Source organism: Lissotriton vulgaris, chromosome 1_2 (genome assembly GCF_964263255.1).
Source record: "Lissotriton vulgaris chromosome 1_2, aLisVul1.2, whole genome shotgun sequence".
NCBI lineage: Eukaryota > Metazoa > Chordata > Amphibia > Caudata > Salamandridae > Lissotriton > Lissotriton vulgaris.
The window spans coordinates 268,120,165-268,136,070 of NC_141686.1; the positions used below are offsets into that span (position 1 = coordinate 268,120,165).

General features: G+C 47.9%; 1 protein-coding gene across 3 annotated transcripts in view; it reads right to left on the reverse strand.

The window, feature by feature from the left end:
• Positions 1 to 4,641: 4,641 nt before the first annotated feature.
• Positions 4,642 to 15,906, reverse strand: part of KDM4A (lysine demethylase 4A) — a 500,020-nt gene continuing 488,755 nt past the window's right edge. For all 3 annotated transcript variants that reach the window (XM_086953195.1, XM_086953196.1, XM_086953197.1), the window contains one exon: positions 4,642 to 6,700. In XM_086953195.1, the coding sequence (XP_086809321.1) occupies positions 6,560 to 6,700 (141 nt within the window). In that variant the 3' untranslated portion in view covers positions 4,642 to 6,559. The remainder of the gene's footprint in view (positions 6,701 to 15,906) is intronic.

The following is a 15,906-nucleotide window of genomic DNA, read 5'->3' on the forward strand; positions in this document are numbered from 1 at the left end:
CTGCACTTGTTCAGGACTCTGGGGATCAGTGGCGTCGGTGGAAAAGCGTAGGCAAATTTCTTTGACCAGCTTATCCATAGGGCATTCCCATGGGACATCGGTTCCTGTTCCCTCGATGCAAAGTGTTGGCATTTTGCATTCTGGCGTGTTGCAAACAGGTCTATTGTTGGTGTGCCCCACCTCCTGAACAGATTCTCTGTCTCCTGGTTGTTCAGTTCCCATTCGTGGGACACCGATGTTTGCCTGCTGAGCCAATCCGCTTCCACATTGTCCTTCCCTGGCAGGTGTATGGCAAGCAGGTCTATCCTGAGTGGGATCGCCCATCTCCATATTTCCTGAGCCAAGCTCGACAGGGGGAATGACTGAGTCCCCCCTTGCTTGTTGATGTAAAACATCGTTGTGGTGTTGTCTGTCTGTATCATCACCCTTTTGTTGTAAAGGTGCTTTTGGAAGGCTTTGAGGGCCAGCAACACCGTTTTCAGTTCCAGGTAGTTGATGTGCTGGACTGCATCTCCTGGGTTCCATAGACCCCTCACTCTGAGCCTGTTCATGTGTGCACCCCATCCTTTCTGGGATGCGTCTATGGTGATGGTCACAGTTGGGTCCGGTGGCGTTAGAGGTTTCCCCATCGTTATATTCTCCTTCGTCCACCATTTCATCTCCTCCTGCACATTGTGCGTAACAACCACTAGATGTTCCCAACTTCCTTCTGCTTGTGACCATTGCTGTTGCAGCCACTCCTGTAGTGGTCTCATCTTTAGCCGAACATTGGGGACCAGGTGGATGCATGACGCCATCATCCCCAAGATCTTGCTCACCGTCCTCACTGTCAGAACTTGCCCCTTCTGGTAGTGACGTTTCTCCCTCAGCAGGCTGAGTGTTCTCTTCTCGCTGGGTGTCACTCTGCATTCGACCGTGTTGATCAGGGCTCCCAGGAAGATTTTCACTTGTTCTGGGTCCATGGAGCACTTTCTCCAGTGGATGGAGAAGCCCAGGTTCGTGAGCGTTCTTGTGACCTGTTCTGCGTGAGCTTTGCACCTCGTGTAAGAGCTTGCTTTCACGAGCCAGTCGTCCAGGTAGGGGTACACATGTATACCCTTCCTTCGTAGGTGTGCGGCCACCGCCGCGAGGCATTTGGTAAAGACCCTTGGCGCTGACTTGAGTCCGAAAGCCAGGGTTGTGAACTGGTAGTGGTCTTCGTTCACCTTGAATCTTAACATGTGTTTGTGTTTCCTGTTCATGGGGATGTGCAGGTATGTGTCTTTTAGGTCTATGGTTCATGGGGATGTGCAGGTATGCGACTTTTAGGTCTATGGTGGACAAGAAGTCCCCGGGCCTTATTTGTGGGATGACCTCTTGCAGGGAAGTCATCTTGAACTTTTGAGTTTTTACGTAGGTGTTCAGGAACCGTCTTAGGCTTTCGTCCGCCTTTGGTACTAGGAAGTAGTTTGAGTACACCCCCTTGTTCCGTTCTCTGTGCGGGACTTGTTCTATGGCCTCTTTGAGGAGCAGTTCTTGAGCTTCCTCTTGGAGCAACTGCAGTTCTTTGCCCTTGTGACCCCTTCTCTTTGGCTTTCTGCTTGGTGGATATCTTTCCAACTCTGCAGTATCCGTGCTGTATAATGCTTAGTATCCACTTGTCTGTGGTTATTTTTCTCCACTCGTGTAGAAAAAATCTCAACCTTCCCCCTACTGGTGTTGTGTGTTCTCTTGAGCCGTGTCCGTGTGAGCCTACCCTTAGCTGTTGGTGCTCTCCCCCCTGAGGCTTTGGGTGGGTGAGCGCCTCCTTCCTCATGGAGTCACTTTTGGGGGGGTTGATCACCACCTCTTCGTCTCTGGCCCCGTCCGTTTCCTCTCCCTCGAAAGGACTGGCCCCTATTCTGGGAGTTCCAATTCTGCCTCTGTTGACCCTGGTGCCATTGGTTGTCACTCTGTTGACCATGGTGGTGCGACTGTTGCGAATGTGATTGCTGGTTTCCCCCTCTACCATTTGGTCTCCTTGTGGGGGTGCCTCTCCGCATCCCCCTGAATTGTAGGGCTCCCATCGATTTGGCTGTCTCATTGTCCTTCTTCAGCTGAGCCAGTTTGTCATCTACTGATGCCCCGAACAGCGTCTCCCCGTTGAAGGGGGTGTTCAGGGTGTTGTTTTGCACTTCTGCCTTGAAGCCTGATATTCTGAGCCAGGCTTGCCTTCTCTCAGTGATGCCTATGGCCATCAGCCTGCTAGATGTTTCTGCCCCATCTAGGGCTGTCTTCAGGCATGCGTTTGCTATGTCCTTTCCCCCCTCGACGAGGTGGGCTGCCCTCTGCCTGTACTCCTCAGGCATGTGTTTCTGCAACTGGCTCATCTCATCCCAGTGCTGATATTGGTGTCTATTCAGGAGTGCATTGGAGTTTGCCCTCCTCCAATGCATAGCGGCATTTCTTTCAATTTTCCTTCCAGTGAGGTCCATCCTCCTGCTTTCCTTATCAGGTGGTGGCCCAGATGTGGTTGGCACGTTGGCCCTTCTTCTGGCTGTTGCCCCGATTATAGAGTCAGCTGCCACGGTGCCCTGGATATAAGGGGGGTACTTGGAGGAGAACTTGTATTTCTTCTCCGTTCTCGGGGTCACTGACCTGCATGTGGCCGGTTCCTTGAAGGCTTCAGTCCCTTGGGCTGTGACGCTCTTCAGCATGGGCAGGAAGCTGCTTTTCGTGTGCGAGGGGAGCAAAGTTTCTAGCAGGAAGTCAGCCTTTGTCTGTTCCTCCTCCAACTTCACATTGTAGACTGCTGCAGCCTTCTTAACGACCTCATAGTAAGCCCCGATGTCGTCTGGCGGCGATGGCCTCGAAGGGTATGTCTCCACAGGTTCCTCGGGGTTATTGGCCTCGAGATCCTGCCATTCTTCCTCTAGCGACGCCGAGGATTCTGAGTAGTAGCTCTCGCGGAGGTAATCTCCTTCCGAGCGGTAGAAATCCTCCTCTTCTCCCTCATCTGTGGGGTTTGGAGTTTTCGGCGGCTCCTCGGCCTCGAAGTCCTCCTGCACCTCTACCTCTTCGGCGGTCGCAGCGGTCTTCGAGGGAATCGAGTAGGTCTTCGAGGGAATCGAGTAGTTCTTCATTGTTTCCTCGAAGACTCTCTTCCTCTGGAGCATACTCTCCATTTCGGCCTCGAGCCTTCTTCTCTTTTTCTCCATCTCTGCCGCTTGCTCGGCGTCGAGCTTTTCGGCTGGTCTCTTCGACGGTACCTTCGATGTCGAGGCCATTCTGAGCGTCTTCTCGCTCGAGGGTCCCTTCTCGAGGGCCTGCCTCGACGACCTTTGCTTTTCGCTGGTCTTTGCCATCTGGGAATCCTTTTCGAAGGATCCGCTGGGCCTTTCGGAGGATGCGGCTTCGGACGTCGAAACTTTCGTCGCCGGCGCTCCTTTCGAGGACTTAGCCTCTGCTTTTCGGGGTTCTCCCTCAGGCTTTCTCGGCCCTGACTGGGTTTTCGGGGTCATAGACTCTCCTACCTTTTTAGAAGGTCTCACATCGGTCTCTACGACCGTGAAGTCATCTGGTCCCTCGGCGATGTTCTCCTCTTCGTCGGAAGAGGCACCCAGCTGGTAGAGGGTCGGCGTGGTCCCTTTCCCTTGCATCGTGTGGTGGGCCACCCTCTGTCTCTCTCGAACTCTCAAAGTCTTCGGCGTGAAGATTGAACAGGCGTTGCAATCCTCGCTGGAGTGGTCGATCGGCAGGCAGAGGTTGCAGACCGGATGCTGGTCCTTCTGCGCGTACTTGTGGTGGCAATTACGGCAGAACTTGAATGGGGTGTTGTCCATGTGCTCGCTCAGGGGGGCCCCCTGCGCGCACTTTCTCCTTGGCCGTCGAGTATCACAAGGTTTTCTCCTCTTTCTTCGTTCTGGCTCTAAGAGGTCTTCTTCTCCGACTTCCCTCGGTCCTTTTTTCTCAAAAACTTGGTGTATTTCCTTCTTTTCTCCTGAAACTTCTCCGGAGCTTCATGCGACGATCCAGACCCAACGGCGGAAAAAAGAATCTGAAGATGGCGCCCAAGGGTGGGAGCTTCCGCAGGAAGCGTGCCGACATCACGAAGGTGCACCAAATGGTGGGACGTCGACGCCCACCTGGGCTACAAAAAAAAAAAAAAAAGAGAAAAAAAGACTACGAATCCGGACCCAACCACCAGATCGCGGAATAATGCACAGCATAGTGAATCCAGAAAGATTCACGCTGCAAAAACACATGCGCACTGTAGTCCAGGGGAGGAGTCACCTTTCTCGTGATACTTCGAAGACTCTTCCAAGACAACAAGGTGCAAACATCCGGATCCAACACTAGGTGGCGATCTATGCTAAGATATGAATTCAGCAGCCCACATGCCTCGAACTTCATGTTTTCATACAGATGCATAGCTTGTAGGTGCTCAAATAACAGGTGTCATTATTTGTCCAATGGAATGGAATGCTGTCCATTTTGAAAGAAAGAATGGCTTTTTCGTCCATACTGTTAAACGTATGGGCTTGATCCACTCAATTATATCCGAGTAAAACTCAGAACCATAATGCATCATAGCAGTTTATGGACAGCGGCAAGGAAAGATTTGACATCGCCATATAAATTAATAGCAAGTGACACAAAAAGGAAAACAGGAGACCACATCTATAGGTTTAGAATGTAAGATCAGTGAATTTATTATGCTAAGTTTCTGACTGATATGTATGCCCAACACATGTCTGTGGTTCCCATTTTGAACTCAAGTTGTCCTCCCTAACAAGTAATTTTTGTGTTGAATGGGCATACCAATCAATGATGTCTCATGGGCACTCCAACAAGTCTTACAGCTACTACCTGTCCAGCTGACACTCAACATTGGAATGTATCCTTGTCTCACTGCAAGAAGCTTGCATCAATGTTAGCTGAACACACAATGTCCATGGGTGGCTGGATCAAATAACCCAATGTACTGTTCATAGAAATGATACGTATTGCATACTAAGAGCCCCAGGGCGGTGACCAGTCTGTCATCTCTAGATCACATTCCCAGCACCGTTAGTCAGCAGCACTGTGCAAACCCCAATATAGCTGCAATGTCAGCAGAGCCTGGCAGCCACCCTGCTGTCCTGCCTCTTTCCGTCTTTCTGAACAGACCGGGACTTTAATAATGGAACTGGTTTCACGGGGCATATCAGGCTCAGACATTTGATGGAGCTCAAAAAAGATACCTAGTCGACTTAGTATGCTACGAACTGCAATGCAGTCTTTGTATCCATTTAAAGGAATTTTAGCTCAAGATTAAGGCATTCAGATGGGAGTTAAAATAATAAATTAAAAAGAGCCTTGGAATGAGCAAGGAACAAGCATTGGATGATACAAGAAACTACTACTAGAGGTATAAATCACCCCCAAAGGCATCACACACCCTGTAGGAATCACCCTAGAAATTACATCTATGACAAGCCTCCAAAAGATTCCTTCACTCCGCTAGAGGAGCTGCCTACATAAGCTCAAGGACAAACCTGCATTTCACGTGTGTGATACATGCTCACTGGGTTGGAGCTATGAATGCAAAATACAGTGCTACCACAATAGTATCTTTTTTCAATGAAAGTGATCACTGCACCACCCTCCATACAATACAGACAGCGGGTTGTCACAGACTTAAGAAAGGACAACGCTGTTTCTTACCAGAATACCGCAGCTTTAACATTACCGTCGCATAAATAGATCTATGGCTGAACATTTCCATACACCAATGGAAACACAGATCACCGGCTCCACAGAACTACTGCGGATTCTCCCAGCCTCTTATGCCGAAATCACAAAAAATAAATATACAAAGGAGCAGAGAGGTCAAAATGGCGAATATCCGGTGGGAAGAGGAGCCATCTAATAGGTTTTCATTTGATTTGTTCACCCACTGACTGTTTTATTCATTCCAAAAGCTTTAGAATTCATTCCAATGCATTGGGAATGGACTGCGAGATGAAAACAAAAACAGCACACAGAAAACACAGCATTATAAATAGAGAAGAGTTTTACCAGGATGACCTGATAAACACTGCCTGTTCTTCACAGAGGCGATTGTAAGAGCGCAGAGGTACCCATAAGATTCAGGAAGAAACACTCATTTATTACGGTCTACGATGGGGTAGTTGCCGGACTAGGCATGTTACCAAGGTTCTTCCTGCAGTTGTTTTTTGAAACACCAAAATGGCCCAAGTGCAGAACAGGCAGCAAAAATAGATGAAAGATGCTCCAGGTCTGCGAAATGGCCACTCAATGTGCTTGGGAGCATTATCAGATTTGGAAATGGAGGAGAAAGCGGTAAAAACTGATAGGTGTCCCCATTTTAATCCTTCCATCTTTAGTTTGTAGAGGATGTTGTGAAGTCAGCCAGAACTAACGAACTGCAGACTCAAAGTCTTCATTATGATACAAAAGACACCTTTCTTTTCATTGACCAAAGAGAAGTCTTGAATTTGAACCATTCTCAGGCATGGGGGTCAGGTTTCCTGCCGAGAGCTCAAATTCATTGCCATTTTCGGTCTCCAAGTCCAGACCGCCCATGAGCAGGGACACATTATTCCATGATGGCTCGATACAGTGCCGGCTCGATGTAGTCCTCTCGGTACCGGGAGTTGATCACTCTTTGCCTCTTGACCTCCTGCTTCACTTCTGGATCCTCGAAGATTTCTGTGAATCGGGTGTCTGATGCGACGGACTACGAAGAGAGAGGATAGCATATCAGCACAATACAAGTTAGCACTGAAGTACGCATACATTGAAAGACAGCACATTATAACACTTTACAGCAAGTACAAGGTAATATCTGTGCCAACACATCTGGGCTAACCATCGGTAGACGTTATAATTTAATCTACATAAGCCTCTCCATAGCAACATTCAGCTGAAAAAGAAATATTCTAAATACCCACAGACTTTCCAACACCACCCACCTTATCCAACAAGAAACCCCATTCTGCTACTCATAGCTTTTATTCAAGTGATTAGTACAGTCACTCCACATCATAAACCCAGAGAACAAACTTCTTCCCACTCATGTGCCAATAGTACCTAGAGGCAGTCATTTTTGTACCTTATCACCTACACCAGGGGCATCATGGACCTCCCACCTTAGCAGCTTCAGCAGGTTAAGGAAGCCACTAAGTAGATCTGTGCAACATACAACATCTAAATTGTTGTTTATGACTCCTTGGACTGATAAGAGGCTGATGATCTCTAAGCAAAGACTTCTTAAGTACCACTGTAAAAAATCACTGCATGATGAAACTGGGGGGTGCAGGCACATGAGAAGGAACAATGGAGAGGAGGGTGAATGGACGATAAAAGAAAATGGAGAGCTGGAAGAAAGGAAAGATGAAGAGGTGGATAGAAGAACAAAGGACAGATGGAAGAAACGGAGGGAAATTAATAAGAGGGTTGGAAAAAGACAGAAGGATGGAGGGAAAGAAGGATAAACAAGTTATTTTCCTTTGGTAACACTATTCTTGGTGGTCTATCTAACCAGAGATTATTCTCCTTCAGAATAGCCCCAGAAGCCAGTCTGGATCTGCATTAGTGCTCCTGTGAACTAACAGGTTGCATCGTGCGGTTCCATCCCACCCAAGAAGTGATGGAGTGGAGAAGGGTTAAATTGCCATCCTTACACACAGACCTTATTTTCATTAACGTTCGCCTGTTACACCCTCAGACGAGGAGCAGCGAATAATATGTTGGACAGTGTGATGCATTTTAGCTTGGAACCTTTGTAAATGTGGAAAAAAAGGCTGCTCCACTGCACGGGAAGGAGGGAGAGCAGCACAAAGTATCTGCAGTTAGATAGAATAACATCCAGGAAGAGCGTTTCAGAAGGTATACAAGTTGCTCTTCTGATGACTACTACGTACTGCAGTTTCCTCTCGTTTATAGGAGATACAACAGCAGTGCCTCCCAAGATGGTGGGTTTGGAGAATAGATTCAGGCCAAAAAGTCCTGCAGAATTGAGTGGGCACAGTACCCCTCCCATGTGACCTGATTGTAAAGGAAGTTGTGATTTGTAACTGGTTACACAAATACTCATGCTGTAGCCCCTCAGATATCTAAAACAAGAACCCCTTGTGCCAATGTTTTTGTTGCAGCTTTGGCATGGCGGAGTGAACCTGCCGGCCTTCGGGGAGTTATTTTTTGGACAGTGCATAGCAGGTTTTCATACACTGGACTAGCTAGAGAACTAGGATCTTCTTTTGTACAGCCTTCCTTTCTTTGCCATAGAGATGGCCACAAAACGTTGACCATACACAAGATTGTATTTGTGGGGTTGATGTGAAAGCTCAGAGCCTCTTCGGGTGAAGTCAATGGATCCTCTCCTCTTTTGAGAGGTGAGGTTGAGCAAAGAAATGCTGGCAGTGTAACTGACTGGCCGATAAGGCAGATGCACCAAAATCGCCTGTAATTCACTCATTGAATGAATGAGTAAGGTCTTTAAAGTTAACAGTCATCAAAAACAGTAGTGTACATGCTTAAATTGTAGCTTAGGAACACTAAGACCAATTTCAGTCCCCATTTTAGCATCGCAAATGGCTTGGAAGGAAACACGAGTCAAACCCTTTATGAATCGCATTTTAATTGATCGAGCAGGTAAACACAGAAAGGTTGAAAAGGCTGACAAAAACCCCTTTCAAAATGTCTACCACAAGTCCTTGCTGGGCTAACAAAAGAACATCACAAAGTCTGTCTGGTAGGGGTCAGTGTCACAGCGCACAGCGTAGACAGACTTTGTAAAGTGGGTTCTGCTTGTTCTGCTGACCAGGATGACATCAACCATTTCAGCAAGAATGCCAAAAGAATTTAGTTGCACCTGCTCAATCAACAAGCATGGTGGTGTTCTTTGTGGTGATTCAGAGAGTGAAAGCCTTCCCAAACAGAGGTTGGCAAGACAGAAATTAATAGGTAGCGCCGAGCCAGAGGCAAGTTAAGGGTCTGGTTGGGCTCTAAGAGCCTGTGTATGTACTGAGCCATGAAAATAGATGGCATCGAAATCATGCAAGTTTCATCATGTGAAAATAGGATAGTCTCTTTAACATTGAAAGAGGAATTTCTGTAACACGCAGAAGCCTTTCACCTTACTATTTCGAGTTCACTTTGTACAGTGCACGCCCTGAGCTCCCGTACTGGAAGGTGTTTTTACATGTGATAAAGAAAAAGGAGTCTTTATAAAATAAAATACTTGCCTAGAATCACACAGTTGGGTCAAATGGGGAAGCCAGGTTTGGCCCCATGTTTTCTGGTTTCTCATTATGCAATTCACCTCCTAGACTGCTACCCATTTTTCTCCTTTTTAAAATCAAACATTTATGATTTGTTTTTAATTCTTGGTGCATGAGAGTACAGCGTCGGTGGCAGGTAGGGGTAGAGACTCCAGGCAAAGGATCCAGGACCCCACTTCACCCTGCTTGGTGGAGTATCGCATGGTGGATGTGTTGTCCGTGAGAACCTGTATCAGCTTCCCTTTGATGGATGGCAGGAAGGTTTTTAAATCCAGAAGGATCGCATGAAGCTACAGAAGGATAATATGGAGCTGGCTCTCCAACGAAGACCAGTGGTACCTATTTCCACCTCCCGCTGGTGATCTCTCCATCACAGCAGTAACACATCCGTCACAACAGTTAAGTCGGTGGGGAATAGACAACAGTCTATCATAGGTCAGGTTAACATCTGTATGAGGCCATGACGCCTCAGAGCTGCTCTATGACCAAAGCTGGAACAGAAGAATCGTTGCCCCAATGTCCTCGACTTACTGCAGTGATGGGAATGCCCTGAATTGTACTTTGTCCAAGACAGCTCCCATAAAAAGAAGTCTCTGCGAAGAAGCCAGGTGTGACTTCGGCTCATTGACCAAGAACCTAAACAATGTCAAAGGTTCGCCGTTGTCTGGAGGTGGTCTATGACTAATTGTGGCAAGCATGCCTTCAAGAGCCAGTCAGTCCGAGGTAGGGAAAAACTGGTCTCCCAAAACTCCAAAGATGTGTGGTGACCACTGGCATCAGTTTAATTCTTCACTGGGAGACGTTAGTAAAGACGAAGGGAAGTCTGGCAAACTGAAAATGCTGCTGGCCAACATTGAAGCTCAAGTGAAGTCTGTGGGATTGCACGGGCACATGAAAGTACATATCCTGTAGGTCTAGGCTATCCTCCATTCACCCGGATACAGGGCTGACAGAACTTGGACCAGTATGGCCATTTAGACTTTTTACATCCATAGGAAGGAGTTTAGAGGGTGAAGATCTAGAATAGGACTAAGGCATCTATCCTCCTTTTTAAAAAAACATATTTTATAAGGCCTTCATCCTTCTTGGGCATCAAGACATTGCGGAAGCAACATCTCATCCCTGTTTTCGAGTCCGGGATCCTCTCTATGGCCCCTTTGGACAGTCGAGTTGGCACATCTTGAAATAGGTGCTCCTCTGAAACCCGTTATGATGTGGGCGAAAACTGTGGCTGGTCAGAAAGGAACATAAGGGCATAGCCTCGTTAAGACAGTCTGGAGGACCCATCTTTTACTAAAGTGGCTTGGTGTAGGAAGCTGGTTTTCTGTTGCAGTAACCCCCCCCCCCCCTCCTTTTGCCAGACCAATGATGCACTTTGACTTGATGTGCCATGGGTCCCTACCAATCAGGTTCTCAGGGCCTGTGTTCTTTCACAAAACTGTACCTTGTACCCCCAATTGGCACCTCTCTGGCCACATGTCTCTCACACACACACACACACACACACACACACACACAAATACGCACACACACACACACTCCTCCCTCCATTGCAGGCTGCGTGTTTTGGTGCAGAACAAAGTGAAGTCGACATGGCACACATCCCTGTGTGCCATGCCTACAATCCACGGCCATGGCAAAGGTCAGCCACCCCTCTAGCTGGGTGCACTATACCAGTGTTGAGGGTACAGGTGCATAGCCCTGTACCCGTACAGTGTCTAGACCAATTCTCAGACATTGTAAGTGCAGTGCTGCCATTAAGAGTATATGGTGCTGGAAGTTTGTCATTACGAACTCCACAGCACCATAATGGGTTTACTGAAAACTGGGACGTTTGGTATCAAACTTCTCAGCAAATTAAACACTGATGCCAGTGTGGGATTAAATGCACAATGCACTCAGAGGGCATCTTAGAGAAGCCCCCTAGAAAACGACCATGCTCTGGTGGGTTCCCTGACTGGTACACACCAGCCTCCCACCACGAGACATGCTTTTGGACCCATGTGTGGGAGCCTTTGCTCCCTGAGCCCATAAACAAAGCCTTACCTGGCGGAGATAGTCACACCTTCCCCAGGCCAGAAAGAGACATCTGTGGCAGGGGAGCTTCAAAGGCCTTGCAGTCTTTGTAGCATGACCCCCAGCCTCTCCTGCTATCAGGAGCAGGCGCCCTTCCTGTACACCCTCCTTTTCGGTTGGGAGACAGGCGGGAAAAATTAGCACAGCCCTGGTGTGCCCACCTTTGCCAACCTCATCCCTCTGGTGGGGGGAGGCGAGGTGAAGCCCGTTCTTCAGTGCCTGCCATCTTGCAGATGGCAGGCACTAGCCAATCAGGATTAGGGATTCTGGCAATTGGAATATAGAACTCACCAAGGGAAATTAATACTACACTAAACTTCCTTACAGACGGGAGAGTGAAACCTCGCAAAAACGGGAGGAGAATTCCCAAGTCCTCATGTGCCAATATACGCAGCAAAAGAAGGCCTTCCGTCGCAGTGATTCGCACATTTGATAGTTGGTGAGTTCTATATTCCAATTTTGAGAGAGACATCAAACTAAAACAGTAAGACCATGCGATATCTCCAACCACCATCATTCTCTAACAGAAATACCAGTAAGAAGTATTTCCCTATATATCGGTGGCTCCCTTGGACTGTGTATCGCCATACTTATTATTATTTAAAGGTAATATATAGATCCTCATCCGTAAGTTAGGAAAGTTACAAATAAGCGATGTATACACTATACTGTTTTTCCTTTTCCTTTTCACCTCCTAGTCAGTTGCAACTATTTCTATAAGAAGCCCTGACAGCTAACAGACCCATAATATTGAAGGGATCCTGTGGCAGAATGAACTACAATATAGCATTGAGTTCAGATCAAATGTTTTTAACCTTTTACGTTTAGAAGGTATGTGACACTTTTGGTTTCTCTTTGACTATCACAATAGAATAAAGGTCATTTAGACTGAGACGGACTAGGTTGGGACAAAGGGAGAGGTAATAGATTAAATAAATAAAAAAGACTATAAATATAGGCCAATTACATACACTGTGTATAGATACAAAAAATATGAATACATGTGAACTTAATAGGCAATGAGAAAATGTATAAAAAGGTGTACACAAAGGCAAGACTATGACTATTAATGTTTGGTAATTGTGTTTTTTTAACCTAGAATCTGTCCTGAAGAAGGTGCTTTATAAAGAAAGAAAGCCGAAACGCCGTGCCGACATTTTTTTTGATTTGTATTATATTTTGTATTTTATAAATTGTATATTGAATTGAGAAGTGTGCTCATCTATGTTTTTAAAGCATTATTAAATCAAATCATGTGTGATGATATTAAAAATTTGTATACACTTTTTACACAAACAAATTGACAACAGCCTCATTAATCTATCTTGTGCTAGAATTGTGTTGGAACTGTGAGAAGGTGGCCTGATATGCAGTGCTCACTATTCTAGTGAACACTATGTATCAGTCCAGCAACCCTTATTGATGATTGGTTGTAAGTCAACCTTATAGACCAGCTATCCTAGTAGCATGGATACGAGCAGTCTAAGGCTAAAGATTCAAGAGGGCGTGTTAAGGCAGCTGTTATACCACACATATATCCCTTGAATACCAAGTGAAAGGACACCACACAAGTGTTATGAAAATAAACAAGATATCTATTAAGAATCACAACAGCCCTGTACTCTTTATGAGGACAGGGTACTAAGCACAAAACAAAACTCTTACGAAAATACTTAAGTTAGCACAGTATATACAAATGCCCGAGGGGCACGGAAAACCATATACTCTGAAAGTGGAATGCGAAATTACTAGCAGGTAAGTACAGTACTAATAGCCTTTGGAATCGCTAGGACTTGACTATAGAATTTAGATTACTTCTAGGAGACCCAGGGGACTCGGGTGCAGAGTGTGCACTCTCACGCGTGATGCGGGACAAAGTCTATGGTAGCTAGTAATGACAAAGTTAGTGTTCTCGGGCGAACCCGACCTGGTAGGGAGAAAACGAAAGTGGATCCTGACCCTTGGATAGTGAGGCTATGCTGGGGCACCGAAATGCCGAAGTTACCTAGCCCAGGGGCTGCAGCTGCATAGGTCTCAAAGGACGTCGGGAATCCTCGTAGACGGACCAGGAGCCTGGAAGAAAGAAGTTGCTGGCAGGCGACCAGTGAAGAAAGTTCGATGGATCCAAGCCTGGATCGAAGGAAGATGACACCTGAAAGCAGAGGGGACCAAGTTCGAGACTACTAGCCAGTAGTCAGTGGGCACCAGGAGGGCACCGGATGGTAGTCACCTCGACTAGGTGAGTGGGTGACGCTGTGCTCGCAGATCTCACGGACCAGGATGCGTTGTCGGCGACCAGGATGGAGGAGCGAGCTGTCCCACGATGGATGAAGCTGTCGGCGTCGCTGGACCCAGGATTGGGCAACAAAGCCTTGGCAAATTCAAGCCCACGCGGTGGACTCAAAATGGCGTCTGGAGTGGACCAGGAGGGTCCGGGGTGCCTCTCTTGAAGAAGGAAGCAAGGGCCAGTCTGGAGCAACCAGACCAGCAGCAGTGATGTCGTCGGGCGTCGTGAAGAAGGCCACAAGCCAGCCGGCTAGTAGCCACACAGCGCGGTGAGCACGCAAAAGCAGAAGGGCCCCACGCAGATCGTGGAGATGCTGGAGGGCTGATCTTCGGTGCTGGAGCTGCTCAGGGTTGGGGCTTCTCGGACCCCAAAGCACTCACCAGTGGAGCACACGGTGGGCTTGTTGCAAAGAAGTCGTGCAGTCTTGGCGATCGTCGGTCCCTCGAGGTCTCGTCGCACTCACGGTTCTCAGCTTTGCTGTAGAGGTGAGTAGAGGTCAGAGGTGCCAGGGAAGCCGGGTCTCGTCGAGCTGGGTCGTCGGATTCGTGAAGAAGGACTTGCAGCAGACCGCAGTGTTCTTAGGATGGTGCCCGCTTGATGCAGGGTGACTACTCCTTAGCCACAAGGGAGAATCTTGAAGAAGAAATCTTGATGTCCTTTCGCAGAAAGTCGTGTCTTGATTCCAAAGATGATCTAATTTGAACAGGGGGCCCGCTCCTATCTTTATACTAAAAAAAAGGGGGATGACCCGGTGACTAGGTCCTGCCTATGGGTGGGACTAGGAGGGGGGTGGTTACACCCCTCTGCCATGCCGGACTTTCCCCAGGCCAGGGGCTGGTGTGCCCCTGGAACTGGTTCTGACCGGCCTATGCGTAGTGAGCACCGGGGTGCCACTCAGCAGTCACCTTCCTGTAAAGCCCTGCCTACCCAGGATACACAAAACCATGTCTGGGACGGTGCTAGCACCGCCCCTGACAGGAAACCCTTTGTCCAGGCTCCCCTCGCTGGAAGGACTCCCAGCTGCAGGGGGTCAGACTCGTGTCTGTGGTGGCAGCATCCATTTTGTGGAGCTGAGGCTTCGTTTAACTTTAACCGGGGTTCACAGTTACATACATGTCGTGTCCCTCTAGAAGGGTGGAATGCTAACCCCGTCGCCAGAATTGGCGAGGGGTTAGTATTCCAATTCGTATGACACCTTACTCGACATGTTTTGATAAAGCAATACCAAAGATAGCATTTAACCGCGAGGATTATAATGCACTTAAGAGTATATGGTATGCGATATCATGGAACAGCTATTAGGACTTGATTCCGCAAGCTGCAGACAGGCTCGGCTCATGCCAGAGCACCATCTCACACGATTCCAAGCACTCTGCCTTCAGGATTGTTAAGGCCTGCCATAGGAGTGACTGATAGGAATCTGTGTGTCCATTTTAGGGTTAGATATAGGTATACTATATCTACAGCAAAGGGTGATTACACGACTTTGCCCCAGCTGTTCTGCAGCCAGTTGTGTCAAATTTAGGAGGCCAGCCAGGGGTGGCATAATACATGCTTCAGCCCCTGGTAGGCCCTGGGTACACCTATGCCCTGAGTTACAGGGTCTGATAAGGTGGCCCAGTACCAATTGGAAATGTACCTAAGGTACATGGAATCCATTTTACAGAGAGAGCAGTAGGCCTGGGGTCCTGATTGGCAGGATCCCAGGTCGACTATGTCAAAAACCAGCTAAAACACAGGGCAAAAAGTTGGGGGCAACCATAGTCAGGAGGTACCTTCCTACACAACCCCCACCCCCCCCCCCCCCCCAAACGAAGGGAGATAAGGCTATCCTTGTCCAGGTAAGCCTCTATTACCTAAGTGGCCATATAAGGAAGGACCAGCTCTGGCTTGGTTTTCCCCTGTGTCATGGTCCACTAGGCAACCCCTCACCCTAAGGGTATCTGAGGGTCTCCACCATAGGGAATCTCTGCCTTTGGTGTGTCTTGGGAAAGAAGAAGGCTGATGCTGGGATGGAGTACTGAAGTGAGGCTCCTCTACCTTTGGGCTCAACTTCCTCCAATCACCATTCATCCTGTGTGCCTTTCTTTCTTTAGCTGAGATGCACTGAGCTCTCAGGGCCAGCCTCTGGCTACCTAAAGCTGGAGGCTGAGTCCCTCTGTTTGGCTTACTGGAGGGACAGGTCAGGTCTGGGGTTTTTAGGCCCCATGTTTGGCTGTGCCCAACAGTGTCCAGCTGTGGGAGGTCCCTAACTACTTTTAAGGGGGATCCCTCAGGAGTCTGTTTTATTTTCACTTG